The sequence below is a fragment of the Idiotropiscis lumnitzeri genome, chromosome 12, assembly GCF_059441095.1.
Source record: "Idiotropiscis lumnitzeri isolate Australia: NSW breed Sydney's pygmy pipehorse chromosome 12, RoL_Ilum_1.0, whole genome shotgun sequence".
Taxonomy (NCBI): Eukaryota; Metazoa; Chordata; class Actinopteri; order Syngnathiformes; family Syngnathidae; genus Idiotropiscis; species Idiotropiscis lumnitzeri.
In genome coordinates, this window is record NC_142402.1 from 15120041 (window position 1) to 15138691 (window position 18651).

At 39.8% G+C, this 18651-nt stretch overlaps 1 protein-coding gene across 2 annotated transcripts; it reads right to left on the reverse strand.

Annotated features, from left to right (window-relative positions):
• Positions 1-448: 448 nt before the first annotated feature.
• Positions 449-17901, reverse strand: klhl24a (kelch-like family member 24a). Of its 2 annotated transcripts, none has more exons than XM_088311472.1 (8): positions 17649-17901; positions 14785-14891; positions 13859-14703; positions 10921-11105; positions 8394-8512; positions 4560-4748; positions 3380-3568; positions 449-3153 (listed from the first exon to the last, which is right to left on the reverse strand). In XM_088311472.1, exons 2-8 carry the CDS (start codon positions 14857-14859, stop codon positions 2953-2955), a joined length of 1803 nt encoding a protein of 600 aa, XP_088167598.1. In that variant the 5' UTR covers positions 14860-14891; positions 17649-17901; the 3' UTR covers positions 449-2952. The 2 variants fall into 2 exon arrangements, with proteins under 2 accessions (XP_088167598.1, XP_088167599.1); XM_088311473.1 differs by having other exon boundaries at positions 14785-14904.
• Positions 17902-18651: the final 750 nt, after the last annotated feature.

Consider the following 18651-nt stretch of genomic DNA (forward strand, 5'->3'; position numbering starts at 1 on the left):
TATTGTACAAATTCTGTACATTACTGTACCGTACTGTACTTTAGTATACAGTACTGTACTCCTTTTACGATTAAAAAAATGTCTACTTTATGTGTATGGATTGACCATTTGTTTTATTTATTTTGTGTTTGTTTTTATTTTTATATATAAGCTTTATAAGTAGATTGTATGTATTTTTATGATTATGTTGCCATGTAATAAATAATGTGTATGGTGCCTTTATTTCTTTTTCTTATACACATTTTAATAGGGTAACGTATTTGTTTCCATTTCATTTGAACTACTACTTTTTTAAAAAGTAGAATGTATTTATTATTATTATATTATATTGTCAACTAAGTAATGTGTATCGTGTTGCTGACTATTTTAATAAGTCATTTATTTGTTTGTTTTGAATGTTGTTTTGAATATTCTTTAAAAAAAACAGTGACAAAAAAAGTACACAGTGTTTGGTAAAGAAAGAAAAAAACTTTATTGAAATTGTACATAAGTCAACCATTACAAAAACATTTTCTTAAATCCTTACAAACAACATTTTAAAATATAACACATCCATTTGTAATGGTTCATATAAAACGAAAATCATTATTCCCCTGCTGGTGTATTCTTTAAAGGCACATTATCTCACACAAGATGACATCAGAATCAAATCCAATTTACCCAAGTAGGTTTCTACTTCCACACATTACAAAATCAATTCTTAAAAAAAGAGCTTGAATCTTGATACCTTTTGCACAAGGGGTGACAAACAAAATCCCACAACAAAACAAAAACACAAAATGAATGTAAATCTTATTAAAGTAAACATGTATAAAAGTCTGTAAATAGAAAATTCAAATGGACAACAAATCAACATTAGAGGACGTGCTGTATCGCATTTGAGAAACTACTCAGTGAAATCCCAGACACACACATACATACACTTCTTCTCAAACAGCCTCTGCTACCAGTATCTTTCTGGCTCATTGGCCTCCTGTGCAATTTGATGCCCCTTTAAGAAAAAAATTATTGATTGTTTTGTGTATGTCTTCTTAAGTTAAAAAGAATGTTGAACAGAATGACATCTTTAGAAGCGTTCTAAAGTCCTTTCTCTGAACTTTGCTCTCTCGTGTCTTTGTTGTCATATCTTAACCGGCGTCCGACACATTCCCGTCCATGTTTCATGTGAAAGCAAATAACATTTACTGATACAGTAAAAAAAAAAAAAAAAAATTAAGTCAACTTATCTATTTAACATGATTCTGTCAAAGTGCACAATTGGGGCTCTGAGTTACAAGAAAAAAAAAGATACATTTAAATAGAAGAAAAAACAAAAAGTTCACAGCAACATCTCATCTATCAACACTTATTGTACAATTTTTTTTTTACTGACCTCAAGTCAGGGGTAGTGCTTCAAACATGTCCTCCCAATCGCAAACCCGCAAACGCACGCGGAGGTATCTACGGTTAACCCGAGTTACATCTTGTGTCATTTAATGCAAAGGTGTAAGCAGCACTCGTTAACACGGAGCGGCCATGCATTGTTAACACCATCCAACAACGTCACAAAAGTCACGCACACATCAACCGTATCTGTACAGGCACACCGCAAATTCAGGGCAGACTCAAAATAAGAGAGTTTGGTCTCTCACTACATCTACAACACCACCCACATGCCCAATACATTATTAAACAATCAGAACGCACTTGGTTAAATGTGTACACAAGAAGTTTGTAAAAAAGAAAAAAAAAAAAAGACGCACACACCTATAACTTACAATAACAATGCCAGTAATTGGATTAATATGAATGATAACGTTGCAAAGTAAAGCTCAAAAACAAATATGAATGTAATTCAAAGTGGCAAAGATAAATGTACATGGAGAAAAAAATGGAAGGAGCGCCATTTAATTATTTAAAAAGAGACGTTATATGTTCCTACTCATGAAGGGAAATAGATTTCTAAGTAATTATTAATTAATTAATTAATTAGAGCAGGCTGCCAAATTATTTTACACATTCTCATTTTCATTGTTATACAACAGTCTATGTCTGTTTTACTTCACTGTTTTTAATCTCTCTTTTTTTTTTTTTTTTTTTACTCAGTAGCACTTTGAGACCCTCAAAGAAAACGTGCGTTAGAAACCAAATTAGCATCGCTATTTTTTTCTGACCTAGCCTCAAAAATCAATTCCAAGGTGTTGTTTTCACAGGTCATTAATGAATTAATTAATTTATTTATTTATTTACAGCGTGTCTCAAAAGTCACAATACGGCTTTTGCTGTCATTTCAGCTATCATTCAGCAAGAAGTGAAGCCGTCAGAATTTGAATGCTTCGGCGTTGCACTTTTTCTAAGCGTATCATTTCCTTGCCCGTGACATTTGAGGCGCGTTTCAAAATTGCCACCTTGTTGCCAAGTATTTGTGTCCCCTAATGCAGTTCAGTGCCAGTTTGAGAAGCTTTAGCTGTCACACTGCTCTAAGGCGGCGTGCAATTTTCGCTATCCAAGTTTCCTTGGCTGTGCGTGAATGGCTGCTCTAAAAGTTTGTGTTTTCAATGGTGGACGTACTAGGCCTTCCAAATCCTGTTTCGGGAATCTTGCCATGGATAGTATAAATTCCACAATGCCGCCAGAAAGCTTCTAAAACGCTGTTCCAATATCATTTTGGCTAGCCATTGACTAGGAAATTATGTGCTTCCAAAAACTAGCAAAGCCTTATCACATTTCCTAGGATATTTGCTGTCAATAAAAAAAAAATGTTGCATATTGGCCATATTTGATCGTTGATGAGTTTTTCCACTATTAATTAAAGCTAAATAATCACAGCACCGCAATGAGTGTTGCTCCATGATGCTGTGAGAAAATAAATTAACTGAATGATGCTTGTGATGCAATGAAGGTTGTGTTTATGTGTGTGTGCAGGGGTGTGTGTGCGTGTGTGCACTCACAACGCTACATGCACGTTTCTGGTCATGGCCTGTGGTACTTGTCATTGAAGCGATGAATGGTTACGCAGCCGTGGTAGGAGATGCAACGTGGCATAGCAGCCACTCCTGTGATGATGCCCGTCGCCGGGTCATAACATATGATGGTGTCCGTGGCGTCGCCGTTTTCACCTCGGCCGCCCAGGATGAAGATCTTGCCGTTACACACGGACATGCCGCAGCTCTCCTACACGCAAGAACGTAGGAATCACTTTCAGGCAGCAAAGACGTCTCTGCTATTTTTTTTTGTGTCATGTTATTAGATTTAAAAAAATATTCTGAACTGCTCTAGGTGACACAGTTGCACACCTTTATTTTGTGTTTTTGTATTGCATATCAATACTAACTCCATGGTGGTGTTAAGAGGGGAAATTAACCCATGTCATTAAACTGGCGACAAAAAAATGTCCTACCTGTTTTGCAAACGTATGCACCACATGCATCCAGTAGTCCTCCGCAGGGTCATAGCAGAATATGGACCTGGTGAGACCGCCGCACACATACACAAGGTTGTTGAGCGACACAGCTGTGATGCAGCGCTTGGCGATGGGGATGTTGGCCCGGAGGAGCCAAGTGTCTGACTCTGGATCATAGCACTGAACCTGGGACATACAGTCAATGGATGCAAATATGAGTACGAACAAAAACATGCTGTAGGCAGTTCATTAGGTGCACGCTAACGATCTATATACAAGGGGTGTCCAAAGTCTGGCTGGAGCAGCACGTTTCGCATACTCTAATCCAGTGCTTCTCAAATAGTGGGGTGGAGCGATGCTGAGGGGGGGGGGCGTGTGTGACATGCTTTTTTTCTGCCGTACTACAATAAAGTGTAATTGCACATCAACTCCAGTAGGTGGCAGTGGCGCTCTCATTGTCCATTATGCGCAGCGAGTATTAATTCAACGGTGTAGGTTTATTTTGCAACGAAAATGCTTTGAGTTATAGTTGCGGCGGAGAGTGGGTGGTGTTGCGGGGGGGGGGGGGTAATTGCTTTCATCGTGCTACGGGGGGGGGCGTAACAGAAAATAATTGAGAAGGACTATTCTTATCAAATTGAACTCGGATTCGAACAAAGTAATAAAAATCAAATAAAATAAAAGTAAAATTGACATCAAACAAACTTTGATGAAAATGTGTCACACGATTTGTATTTTTAGAAATGTATTCAATGTACGATAGTTTCATGTCTGTTAAGTCATCTCTTCTCTGATTCTGTTTTATTTTGGAAACAGTTAAGTAAATGAATTACTTTACAATAAATTGTTAACTGCTTAGTTTTGTCAAACCTGGATATTGCACTCAGTGGAACAGACACCTTACAAGTGAGCCAGGAGGCGCATCATTTTATTGCATGAACAGTATAGAGTAGGGGCGGGCAAAGAATCACTTGTATTGGAGGAGGGAGACGTGTAAAACATGCAGGAAAGCGGCCCTCAAGGACCAGAGTAGCCCAGAGTCTTTAGTTCCTGTTGTATCTAAACGGTTTAATCGTTTCAATATAAATTACGATAGCTTCGATAAAAAAGCACCAAAGCTGTCATCAGTTTGTCCAAGAGTGTGTGTTTGAGACACGGACACATTCTTTTTCCCCACCTTGTCTGAACAGGTATTGTCATCAGGCCCTCCTCCGATGACAAAGAGCTTGCTGGCACAGCTGGCCACGGCCGGTGAGCTGACTGCCTCCTTCAAGGGCGCCACCTCTGTCCAGCGGTTTGAGAAGGAGTCATAACACTCCACACTGCTCAGGCGGCTTTGGCCATCGTAACCGCCCACAGCGTACACCTGGAATATACACGCCCACGAGGATGTATTAGTTGCGTTCCAAAAGCTTTGGAGACGGAGAATACGTGTCGTTTTATAATGGTAAACAGCTCATCTAATTACAAAGGTGAACATGGGATTGTACATCAGCACAAAGAGAACCAGTCGATCTAGTGCTGAGAGGAAAAGAAATGACGCACTGCTTTCAAACACATAGCCTCTGACTGACGTCGGTAAACTCCGACCCACGGGCTATTGTTATGGACTAAGCTTTGTAATTCAGCTTGTCTTTTGACACCCGCAGACAGTATATATCGTGATCCATTGTTTCGTAATGACACACTTCTTTGAGTATCCATAAGACTATTTTCAACGCTCAGGGAAGGCTTGAAACTTGAACTCACAAAGAAGGAGGGCAAAAGGGAGAATACGCAGGTTGAACATTGATATTTGCATTTGCAGCCTGACGGAACGACTGGCTGTCCTGGCGGTTAATGAGTTGTTTTACATGCGGCAACAAAACAACGTCCCACTTTCGAAAGCGAGCTATCGCCACAGTGCCAATGGAGAAACGCATTTTAGCAAGACAGGTAGGTATTCGGCTTCAAGCAAATATGCTGCAACTCACACATGCCATTCAGTCAAAAGTGATGAATGATGTGAACGATGAATACTGCCCTGGAAAACAAAATAGGGTACAGCGATGCCTCCTGGGTTTGATTTGTTTACGTGAATTAAAGCTGATTAACCAATTAAATCTTGTTTCATTCATTTCAAATCAATTGTGGTTATCTATGAATGCAAAAAAAATGAGAATTTATACACTGTACTTTTGAATATAAATTTGTGGTTAAATCATCCCCAAGAGGTAAATGCAAAAAAAAAAAAAAAAAAAGTGTCAATGAGTAATTGATAAAAATACAGTAGTGTAAAGAATAGACTGTGATGTGATCGAGCAGCTGCCACTGATTGATGACATGGCAGGGACAAGAATTATTTTTGTGCGGGGGGATCATTGACAGGACAGAAGTGTATTTAAGTGTGAGTGCACGCCCATTGAGAAAACGGGATCATTGCAGTAAATGTTCAGTCTGTAATGTAGTAGTATAACTTCTGTTCTGTACTGAAAAGTACACTTCTCCCGATGTGAAACTCAGCAAAAAGACCAAGCACAGAAGGCAGCTTAACGAGCTTGTTGACAACACACTTGTTCACATTATGAGACCATCTGTGCCGCCGCAGCTCAAAATGGGAAATTACATGAGGAAATTGAAAATAGAAAGAGGAAATGACTGACAAGGAACTGAATCTCTCTGCATGTGGGAATAAGCCACCACAACGATTTACTGAACAAAACACCGTTTAAAAAAAAGGAACGTGGGTCGAATACAATATCAGAAACAGCAATGGATAAAAAATGGTTAGGGAAATATTTGACTGACACACAAAAAACAAAATGGCATCAAGATTAAAGAAAACTTCAACACTGGAAAAATGTGTGTGGGAAAAAAAATTCAAAGTAGCCATAGACATCAACCTCCTCTGTGAGTAAACGTGTCCCTCGGAGAAATATTTATGCGCGTGTAAGTATGTGTGAGTACGAGAACTGTGTCACTGTATCATGTTTGGCTTTTGGAAATAGGGCAAGCTGAGCGGGCGACGCTTTTAGCACACAGATCTGTTTAGAATGCACACAAGTAAACACAGCAGTCGAATGTTCTGTAAATGAGCACAACTGTCTTTGGAGTTAATTACTGACTCAACTGTTTACAAGCACCAGATATCCCCAAAACATTTAGAGGATTAATATTCAATGGCTACAAATGAAAAACATTCAAAAAAAAAACAGAACAAAGGCCTTAAAATGGTACCTTGGTCCAGCAGTAAACAAGTGTGAACTTGGACACACTAAAGGAGGCAAACACAAAACATGTGCAAGACTGGATCCAAGCAACTATTTAGTTCTGACCGCTGATCGATTTCTGTTTCCATTTTCAGATAATTAGAACCTCTCATGACTTGCAATGCCAGTGGTCAAAAAAATAGTTTCTTCATTCTCTTGTTGTTGACAACCATAAAAGCGGTGTGGAAAGACTTGACTAGCCAGTCCGAGAACAATTCAGGACATAAATCATCTGATTTCTCTCGATTAGGTTCAAGTAATGCGTAACCAAGCATAGGTAGACAAACGTCAAAGAGAGGACACACGATACGAGGCGAGTTGTGGTAGAACACAACATGCAGACTTGAGCGATGGACAAGATCCAAAGGAATGTCCACCTGGTCGCGCATTAGAGATCGCAAATAGCACGGCAAGTAGAGCTGAAGCGGCGATGGAGGAGAAAAGCGTCAGGGCACGTATATAAATGTTTCAGTTACTTTATTAGTAAAGTAAGAATTTGCAACTGAGAGGTCGTATGCAAATGATGAAAAATTTTGGTACATGGCTGGCATCGTTCTTGACCAATGTTGCTGGCTTTGTGCGGACAAATAATGAATTAAACAAAAAAAATGAAAAAAAATGGTTACATTCATTTAAACACTGTCTCTCTTTCTAATCGCGGATAAAAAAATGGGCTGTGAAAGTTTTTAAGTGGGTGGGTTTGGCTTATCATACGAGCTTCCGCCACGATAACTCATTCACTGCCAGCCCAGGTAAAATAATTTTTTCACGTCTATATCCGTCAATGGCAGCGAATGAGATAAGAGCGGCCTGATCGGTCACCATTCCGTTCAATGTTATTGATCTATTTCTTTTGTATACAATGACATCAGTTGGTTACATCATTAATTGTACCTTCTGGCATCATTTTAAGTAACTGGCATAGATAGATGCATAACAGCTTTGCACAGCACACTGGTGGAAAATTATAAATTTAGAGGACATCAAGATGGATTTGTGTGAGAACTGATGAAGATCATGAAGGTCATATAGACCGAGCAGCTTTTGGAGCTTGATTAGCGAACCTGCTTTTTCGTAGAGCAAATTAAGACGGGTCTTTTGTGAGAGATATCAAGTCAAATTCACTTAAGACACAATATTGTCACTTTGCTAGTTGTGTGACTCGAGATACTTTTTACACGGTGAACACAAACACATTTAAAAGATGACATAGTGTTCCTTGTAGCAGTTCACCCTCGTTGCCCAATCAGACTGATAAGCAAAATGCAGGCTATTGACACAAGCGACAGGAATTTAGAGTAACTTCCTTTTTGTCAATGAAGAGCGGCGACGAAGAGCGGCGACGAGATCATTACTGTCAATCACAAAGCAGGGCAACGGCATGTTTAAAACTAAATTCTTGTACGTCTGCGCTTTACATACGCCATGTCTATAAGGCGTGACTCGTAAGTATACCACTTTAAAATTCGTCTGAAAGCTCAGGAGAGCCTTTTAGTGACGTTTCGGCAGGGTGGTTCACACAAGTCAACAATCGTTCTGTTTGTTTTAAACTATGACTCATTATGTTTACGCTGGATTTAGAATCGTCGGGTCACCCGAAGTTCAGAACAGGTATTACATACGGTTTCCACTTAAAAGGTCACTTCCACCAGAAATCAATTCAAGCCAAGCAACACAGACATTATGTGACATGAACACAGGTGTGGGATCCAAATTTATCATTACAGCACAAGCATTTAAAAAAAAAAAAAGAGAACGCTCACCTTGCCCAGCAGGACACCCATCTTGTGTCTCCAGCGACCTTTATTTAATGACGCCACTCGGATCCACAGGTTGAGTTGTGAGTTGTACATCCACACATCCCTGCTGTTGATGCGACCACCTGTTGCAGAGACAGCGGTCCGCAAAATAGTAAATGGACCTTACGGGACATCCCATAATAAACATCAATCTGTTAACCTTTGAATGCACCAACGGAAAACATACACAAATGTATACATTTGCACTTTTTTTATTCAAAGATAAAATGAATTTGATTTGTCTTAATATAGTTTAAATTTATATATTTTTTTGGTTTGGTACTCCCCCCCAAAAAAATATTGTTTGAATAATAGGGATTTCAATTATTACTAAAGTAATCGTGATGAATATTTTTTTTTCATAATCGAGCAGCCCTATCACATACAATAAATACTCATTCGCAAATCCGAACAACCATTCACCCTCGCACCTTCAATTGACCTGACATGTTTTTGGTGACGCCGATTGTAAAGGAAGTGAGTCAGACGCATCCGCGATCATTCATCTGCTGTGTACAAAGTCAAAGAGCCAGGACAGCCTGCTGCCCTGAAGCTTTATGAGTTTCACCAATTTGCATAAAGGTCACGAGGCCACGGGAGGAATTAGTACCACAAAGGCAGCCTTGTAATCTTGCAAAATGGATCTGAAAAAGTGCTAGAATCAGCAGGCACGGTATGATGCTTTTTTTTTCTTATTACTCGCGTTGTGTGAGGGCGAGTTTGTCAAGCCCTATACCTCGGAAGTGTGTTCCTTCACTCGAAAGTGGATGTGCGCGATCTTTTAAATCAACTGCTCAGCTCAGGCAACAATTGCACCATGAAGTGTTTTTTCGTGAAAGTCCAAAAAATTCAAATTGATTCAGAACTACTTCAAAGACAAATAACGGATCCAGGCTAAAAAAAAACGATTAGCTCCGAATGCCAACGATTCCTGTTGCCTGAGGAGGTAACTGAAAGGCAACGTATGAGCTAAGCAAGGGCGGTAGGCAAATGTTTCATGTGGTCACACTTGATTAAGTCCTGTGGAGGGTTTGAAGCAGTCGGTGTCAAGAGTTGTCGTCCTGGAACAGAAAGCATGACTGGTTCTGGATAAACATTTGGGGCCACATAAGACTGGAGCTTACTGCAGCTGTGAAGGATGAACTGGACCGGCCCTCCTCTTCCACAGGGGGCATACAGGCAAGAGTGGAGGAGGGGGAGAACTTCAATAAAGTTGGGAGGGGAATAACAAAGCGGAGAAAAAAAAATAATGGAAAAAGTGTCAACGAAAGCATATGTGTGTGTGTGTGTGTCGTTCAGACGGACAGAGAGGAGGGGGGAGGGATGTGTTGATTTTTCCAGGCGGGTTCTTGAGGGTAGATAGCATAGCACACGTGAGGACTTGGCACACTAAGCGCATAAAAAAAAGAAAAAAAAAAAAAAGAAAAAAGCATAAACACGACACACTCAACTGAAGGAAAGACCACGTTTTGCCCCCCCCCGCCTTCTCCCCCCTTCTTTCTCAACTGCTGCTGTTTTTTTTTTGTCCAGTGTGTTTCCAGCTTATGCTGGGCATGTTTGAGCACGACCTACGCATTTAAATCGGCTTATTCTTGGAAGAAAAAAAAAAAACTTTTCACCTCCACGTCCACAATTTAAAAACATGGACCAAAAATAACATTGAACTTCAGACATTGTAAGTTTGGCTCAAAAGTCAAAATAAATGACATAATGTGTTTATTTAGGTGTCACCAAAGAAGGCTAACGACATTCTTAACACAGGCCACGATCCAAATGTACAACTCCCAACAATTGAAATGATGAAATCATTAAATGATATCAAATATATGCCAGTATTATACAGAAGCCAACCTATATATAAACTTGTAGACTGGTGGGGAAAAAAGGTTGCCTTCTAGAAAGGAGTCTGGCAAGTGCATCCAAATGTTGCTCTCATATTTTCCTTCGATTCAAGTGGGATGTGATGGTAAAAATAAGCTTGGACGGAAAGCAGTCAACACTGAATGGCTATTTCTAGTATTTAATTTAGGTCAAATAATCTGATGTAAAAGCAAGAAACAAGAGGCAATATTGGCGAGGTTAGAAGGAGTGAAATAAAAAAAATAAAAATGCTTTTCAATATTTTGTTTAGGAAACTAACTAAAACTAATGATAGTTACAGAGAAAATAACCGTTGTGTTCGAAAGTAAATTTTTCCAACTTTTCCACATGCAAGGCGCTTCAACACTGACTTTACGAGCGACTGACGGTTCATTATGTTGCTCAAGGGCACTTCGACATGTTTTTATTTTGGCATTGCTGTAGATACAGATGAAGGAAGGTCAAACACTTTATTACACAATACTCAGTGACTCATTTTTTTAATTTGTGGCACTCAACAAATACGTCATATATTAAAAAACTAAAACAAACGCTAAAACTAACAAAACCAAATCTGTACTGAAATAGTTTATGGCTCTGAAATGATGGTCCAGTCGCACCAGGCTCTTACCTGACACCAGAATGTCATTGCGGAGGGCGCACACGGCGTACTCGGACTTGGTGAACTCGGGAAGTTTGGCCAGCGACTTCCACTCGCCAGTCACAGGATCGTAGCACTCGGTGTAGGGCAGGTTGAAGCCGCCAACTCTCTCACAACCACCCACCACCACAATCACCTCAGAGTAGCCAGTCGACCTAGAAACAGAAAAACATTCAAGGTTGAAGGATGCAGGAAGGTAAATATGTTGAAATAATAGGAGCATTTAATGGGATCCAGAAAAGCTGAATAAATAATTCTTCCTTTACAACAATAACTTGAAAGGCACTCAGCAAAGAATCAAGATCCCCATTTCAATTTTCTTGATTTTTTTTTTTTTTAGCTCGTGAGCTAACTAGCTGGCAGCTAGCATCTCTTTTGGTGGCGAAGAAATGCTGCGTAACATATTCTTTTTGTGTTGACTTCCCCTTTAATTCCAATTCCAGAAACACAAGTATTAATCGGAATACCGTGTTTAGTCTACAACAGGGGTGGGCAAACTTTTTGATTGGTAGGCCACAATGGGTTCTAAAATTTGACAGAGGGGCCTGACCAGGAGCAGATGGATGGAGAGCTTTGGTCACCTCACCTCATTGGAGAAAAAAAATATATTTACTTTTAAATGAAAATGAACAAAAGCATTCCAACAAAATATGTGTCTTTATCACAGTATTTAGAGAATAAAACATTCATTTAATTTTTTCCAAGTCCGGCGGGCCGGATTAAAACGTTTAACGGGCCCCATGTGGCCCCCGGGCCATAGTTTGCCCACACCTGGTCTGGAACATATTACTGTAAAGAATGTTTTGGCATTGACCTCCACTTTAAAGATTGAGTAGTTATACGTAATTTTGTGGCTAGTGAAAGGAGGAATGTCCCATATTAAAACAGATCGAATCGGAATCTTTGTTTTTATTTCTGTTTTAAAGGTGACTTACGCCAAAGCTAATAAGTATCACGTCAACATGCACACACACGCACACACACACGCCAACATTCGAGGGATTTATTATGACAGGGAAGACAGAGGTGACGTTCACCTATCTCCAAGGCAAAATTCATTCTCAAGCGATTCTATCAATCTCAGCTGCAACAAAGACAAAACTTGGCAAAAGATTTGAGCTGCTTTTCCATGATCACATAGTTGTCATGCTCCAAACTGCTGGATGGAGAAATCCTGCTTCACTTTGTTATGGACGTCCCAAAGTTTGTGTCACGTGAGAGAAGGCACGTCAGGCAGATTAGTGTGGATTCCCCATGCGTGTATCGTGCACATGTATGAGCCAGTCTAAGCCAGGTGTGGCTCATGTTATTAATGATAATTTGTTCACGTGATGTTGTCTGCATGTTCTGGAAGCTTCCCAAAAGCACGGGGAGAAAAATCAGTCATCTATTTTCAGCAGAGCAGAATTGATCCCCCGGGGCAAACTGTAAAAAAAAGGGAGACCAACTGTCTGCTTCGGTTCCCACTCCTAATAAAAAAAAAAAAAAACCTGCCTGGATACTGACACAATACAGCTACAATACACGCCACGCGGCCTCCATGACTTCAAAACATGAGCCGTTACAGCAGGTCATTTGGCTGAATGGAGCAGCTGCTGTGTGCTGTACAGCTGTCCACACCGTGTGCTCCGTTTTAAATGTCATTATTGAGGCCTCAATCAGCGCTGGCTTTTTGTCCCATCAGACAAACTTAAATGAAAAGCAAATCGACTATCGTGGAATCAAGTGATGTAAAGTGAGCAGCAGATATGGAAAACAAGCCCCAACATTTCTTTGTGGTCGTTTGTTGCATCATGTCATTAGTCTTTTTTTATACTCTCCAGCGGCTGAGTTCTGTGTACCAACATGCCCCACTTCCTCCTTCATCATTTCTACTGGAATAGGAGGGACAAAACACAGATGTACTTTGCTTGGCGGCAGTAACACTCCCTGTCGCTTTGTCTTACACACACAGACACACACGGAAAAAAAAGCACACAAGTGCAAAAATAAGACGACAACACTAGTGTCGGGTAAGTGACTTCCAAAGTGTAATATATGACATATTACATGTTACTTGCCAGTGAAAGTAATAAGTACCTTTACAATGAGTTGAGTTACTTTAAAGTTACTTTGTTTAAATTGGGGATTCGTTTATTTAATAATTTTTTTAAACATTGAAAGGAAAATGGAAAATTTTCTCCAATACTGTAGCTGGTAAAGTTAACTTGTAATGAAGATATTTAACTATATAGTGTGGGCTATATAATATAAAAAGTTTCAACTCTATGGTGGGAGATCACTACCTTGGATCAATATATGTATCCATCAGTATTATTTTTAATATAAATATTGAAACTGACATTTTGTCCACTAAATAAATAATCCCAGACTGCATAGTATGAAGGAAATTATCAATATACTCAAATTAATGTACACACAAAAAATAGCATGATGACAAAGCAGAAAAGAAGATAGATCAAAAGGGCATGTGTATTAAAAGCAAAAATACTGTTTATATTGATAAAGTCAAAACTGACCTGACTATTATTTTGTCATTTTCATTCAAATAAATGGACGAATCATTCACATTCCCATTCACTCCTATGAATAATTTAGTCTTCATTTAACCAAACAAGTTTTTGGTAGGGCTGAATGACTTTCCACGCACCTTGTATGAATATTTACTTGAGTAAAATCTTGGAATTGGTGTGAAATAAAAATATATATATAATTACAGTCAAAGACTGTTCTCATAACTTTCTTTGATCATTAAACAGGCAATAAACATATTAATTGAATCATTTATTTTCATTATAGTTGATGAAGGCCACTTAGTCAAATGCCCATCCCTATTTTTAATCTATTGTGTTTCCCTGTGCATTGCGGTTTCATCTTACATAAGCAATAACCAGAAGGCCAACAGTACCTGCGTGGCCGGGTCCTGGGTGACATCATCTCATTTCCAAGTACGTGGTATCGTCTGGCCTCGTGGAGCAGGTGGTAGCACTCCGGAGCATTCTGGATGAGCTGGTCTCCCTCCACGGTCTGGACAAAGTAGTTGGGGTGCAGAAGCGGCAGGCGCACATGATGGAGCAAGGCCTTGAGCATGGGTTTACGGTGCTCCACACTGTGGTAAACCCAGCGCATCACGGCCTCAAACACCAACTCCTCCTTCCCGATGGACAACTCGTCACTGTCGATGTACTCTTCCAGCTCTTCCCTGCGGAGGTCGAGGAACTCCTCGTGCTGAGCCACGTCGGAGAAATTGGCCAGAGCGTAACTGCGGCAGCGGCTGGCCAGCTGCTTGAGGGCGTGAGCATCCGCAAAGCGTTGGATGCCCAGGCAGTTGCACGGGTCCAACTGGTCCTCCAGGAATTTTGCGCAGGCGTCACGTAACGTGGCGATCTGGAAGAGACTGGAGGTCTCGAAGAGGAACTGGACATTCTCCGTGGTGATCTTGGCACGGCCGGTGTAAACATAAGCCAGGAAGGATTCCATAGCTTCGGCCAGAATGCCGTTGATCTCCACCAGCATCTCGCGGCTCTCGCGGTGATCGTTGCAGAACATGGCTCTGAAGTAGGAGGAACACGCCGAGAGCACGGCCCGGTGGCAGGGGAACTCGCGGCCCTGCACGCTGATGACCACGTCCGTGAACAGGCGGCAGTCGCGGAACTCGTTGAACACCTGCAGGATGCCCTCGGAGTGGGCGGAACCAGAGCAGAAGTCCAACACTTCCTGGCTGGCTAAGGTCTTGGAGTCAACCTCAAACACCTAAGGAAACAACACTTTTAGTTGCAGAATTCTAATTCAGTCACGACAAATGATATACGAGGTCGATACGTTCCAGCACACCTTGCGTTTTACAGCCGGTGAGTCTCTGATGCCGGTGTCCTCCCTGTTCATCCGTCTGCCAAGAATCAACACCATGGCTGCAGCCTTTCGAGGAGACTCAAGATGACCTGTAGAAACACACTAATCAATACGGGACATAGTTTCATATCTTGAATTTGTGTTTGTTTTGTTATTTATAGCGTTCGTAGTAGTTCAATCCTGGGAAAGGAGTGCATCCATTTTGTTGTTTGTACCGCTTGGTGAGGTCAAATCTTTGTTCCCCGCGTTTTCCACACACTGAATGTTCATCAGCGTTTTTTTGAAGAATTTTTGGCCTTTAATTTTTTTTCCCCCAATGCATTTCAATGAACATCAATTATATCTGGATTTTTGCTTTTCATGGACCAGATCATCCCTCGCAACATCTTCTGATCGGATCAGTGATCGATTATCGTTTTTTTTGTTGTTTTTTTTTTTAATTACTGATCTGTGATCGGCCCCACAATCCTGCTTGTGTGAAGCCTACCATTCACACTTATGAACAATTTAAAGCAGGGGTACACAAGTCCAGTCCTCGAGAGCCCCATTTAGCCTGTTTTAAATGTCTCCTTCCTCCTACACACCTGATTTTTGAATCACTCTAGTTGAAAAAACAAACCCTCTCCAAAGGTTAACAAAGAAAACAAAGACAAAAACTCCAATGAGAACACATGTGAAAGGCGCGGGGCCGATATTCTAAATGTCTTAAATGACTTATATCACAGAAAGACACATATGCGTGTGTTGACACTTCCTCTCGCTCATCACTGACTCTAAACAGTTGTGCCCCGGAGCATAATGGAGTCGGTGAGGCGGAAGAGCAAAAGAGACAGGTTGAGCAACCGTTGGAAGGACCAACCTACATGTCTGTCAGGTTTGTTTTGAAACGGTGGGGGGAGGAACTCTCCAAGAGGACGGCACGTCATTAACAGTGAGACAACACAAGTGCGCAACTTGGTTTGAGACTAGAAAAGATGTGACAATCCCCAAAGTGCTTCTCAAATAAGTTTGTACTCGAACCAGATGCTCAACCGTTAATTAATCAAGTCAACACGGCACAAAGTCAAACATAGGGATCCATTTTTATCTTTCAAAATTCCATCTATAGTGCAGTGGATGGATGGACGGATGGATGGACGGATGGCACATAAATCCCATTTTACAAAATTCACCGTAATAATTGTTTGAAAACAGTTTGAAAATATTGACTTAAAAGTTAAATATAACTGAACTATACTTAACAAATGTACTGTACTGAATTTAAAAAGTATTGCCAGTAGGTGTGAACGTACGTTTGAATGCTTGCTTGTAATCATTAATCAATTAATTGACAACTAATGGAATAGCAAATTAATTGCAAATTATTTTTGACAAGTGTACTTCCTGCGGTGATACATCCTGATAAAAAGCTGCAGGAGTGAGGTCATATATTGCAGGTTATTTTTAGACTTTGGCTTACATTCAACACTGCCAATCTCTTTTCACATGTGCAAGTAAAATAAGCAAACCTGTTAACATCATACAAACAACCACCTCGACCTGACGAGAGGACTGGTTGGGCCACAATGCTCTTGACTGAATTCTGGTGACACATGACACCTGAATTAAGTGGACTATTACTTACTAATATAGACTATGCATAATGAGACTAGCAGTGGTGGGAATTAACAAAGTCCTGTACTTGAGGATTTAATTTTCTGACAATTTTTTTACTTGATTCCTTACATTTGAAAACAGACTTTGTCCTCTTTGTCTAATAGGCGTGCCACTTTTTTTTTTTTTTTAAAACCTAGGATGACGACAACACGATGTAAAAATAAGACAAGGATAAAGTCAATCGTTGTTAGTCTATCTTGATTGGTTGAGCTCTTGGGATTTGTTGTAAAAGTCCTTGAGTTCGAAAGGTTGGGTTAAGTTGTAAGGCAAAAATATGGAGAGATTTTTTGTTGCCAAGTTATAATTTGTTACTATTATGATACTTTATATAATTGACAGTTAAAAAAATACTTTTGCACCAAAGTACATTTGAGTCTTTTTTTTTTATTTAAATTTAACACAGGAAAGGGATTTTCGATATCACTTTTTTTTCAGTCTGATACCAGTACAAGTATTCACACTTTGATTAATCACAATACCAAAGAAATAGTCACAGTATAGCGCAGGATATTGCACAGGAGGACTTACTTGATGTCAGATTTGCTTTACCTTAAATACTGGTGTCTAGTGTTGGCAGCCTCTAAGAATACCCAATATTAAAAAAAGGTCCATATCGGCTCGATACCAATACCTGGTATCGATAGTCGCCAATCCCTAGGACAGGAGTTGAATCAGTGCTTGGATTTTTGGCTTTTTTTAACATGAGCACTACACTGTACCTGAACAAAGTGTGTGAGGACTTGTGTCACCTATGGAATTCAAAACAGCATATTCCCATATAGCATTTTATGACGTTGCAAATAATATTGATACAGTAATAGTGATACTTGTGATATTGAATTATGTGAGTTTTCAAAAATATATAAAAATATCATAACATTTCCATATTGTTAAAAAATATCCAGTAACGGTTGTAATATAAAAAGCATTTGAATTATGAACTGCATGTATTAAATGTATTATAAAGTAGATCAATTAGTGCTGGTCAAAGTATTGAAATCTAGGAAAACGTGTGCATGTCGTAAACAAAGAGGACATGTCTCGTGTCCACCGTCAGCCGACACTCAAGAAAATAAGCAAATTAGCTCTCCTTCCCTTTCACTCCATGCAGTCAAAATATAACCGAGACATAGCACACACCGTCATTATTTGAAATTATCTTCCCATCAATAATAGAAAAGTGCAATTACCTTAAATATGGTTTCTAATTGAAGCTTTATTGTCGGGTCCAAGTAGACACAAAAGCGGTAAAGGGGGAGAAAAAGTCCTCAGAAAAATAGAAAAAAAACGTTTATGAAAATATTTGTTATAAATCCTCACGAGGAATTATGGGACAATGAGTAGGTTGTTACGCAGCCCGCACATTTTTTTATACCAAAAAGATGGGACTAACAAAGAACTCTATCTAGCTAACTGTAAACACACAAGCTATTTATACTTGACAAGAAAAAAAAAGTTCCTTCCCAGAGCGCCCGCTCAGCTGGTGTTACTGGTGCATTGTGGGTAGTGTAGTTATATTGTGTATCCTTGCAAGCTCTATCGTGTTTTAAAACTACACATCCCAGATAGGCGAGGTTCTCCACGTGGCTCGCTTTTGTTTGCAAACAAACTCAAGTTTCGGAGAAGCAACGTCGCACGAACAAAGCACAAATGGACAAGATCTGAGTAATACAACGTTTTTAATGTCGCCGTTTGGATGAGCATGTGACATAAAATGCGTGAATAATCGAAATCCGATTAAGAAACAAGTACACACATTTTGTTGTTTTAGTCGTTTTTTAGCCTACTTCGAAACAACGGAAGACAACGAAAAATGTGCTTTAAGTTCTATGAAAGTGGTGGGAACTTACAAAAACAATTGTCCAATTTTTCAGGTAAGGGTGGGTAGGAGGAGCCCAGCCTGGCAAAAATAAAGGACGTCATAACTTCCTAGGCTCGTTGCAACATATTTCTGAGAGTTCCCATCTGAGTTCCCCGAATTCGTCCTCGATCGTGTTTTTACTAGGGCTCCCACTTAACATTGTTTTTAACACCACAACTGCCAAAAAGTGCTTATAGACTACAATGGAAAATTCCAGTGGTGGTTGAAGAAGTATGCAAACAATGCTGATAAAGCAATGAAGCCTTCAAATCAAACCAACTTTGTTAATTTTGAAAACAGAATAGAATATTTTAAAAAAGGGGCTCATCAAA

Excerpts from the sequence above, each read along its gene's own strand:
- klhl24a (XM_088311472.1), bottom strand. The coding sequence starts at position 14,859 with ATGGTGTTGATTCTTGGCAGACGGATGAACAGGGAGGACACCGGCATC. Across the intron at positions 14,704-14,784 it reads CACCGGCTGTAAAACGCAAG|GTGTTTGAGGTTGACTCCAA; the intron begins GTGTGCTGGAAC and ends TTGTTTCCTTAG. Across the intron at positions 8,513-10,920 it reads CAATGACATTCTGGTGTCAG|GTGGTCGCATCAACAGCAGG; the intron begins GTAAGAGCCTGG and ends TCTCTGCAACAG.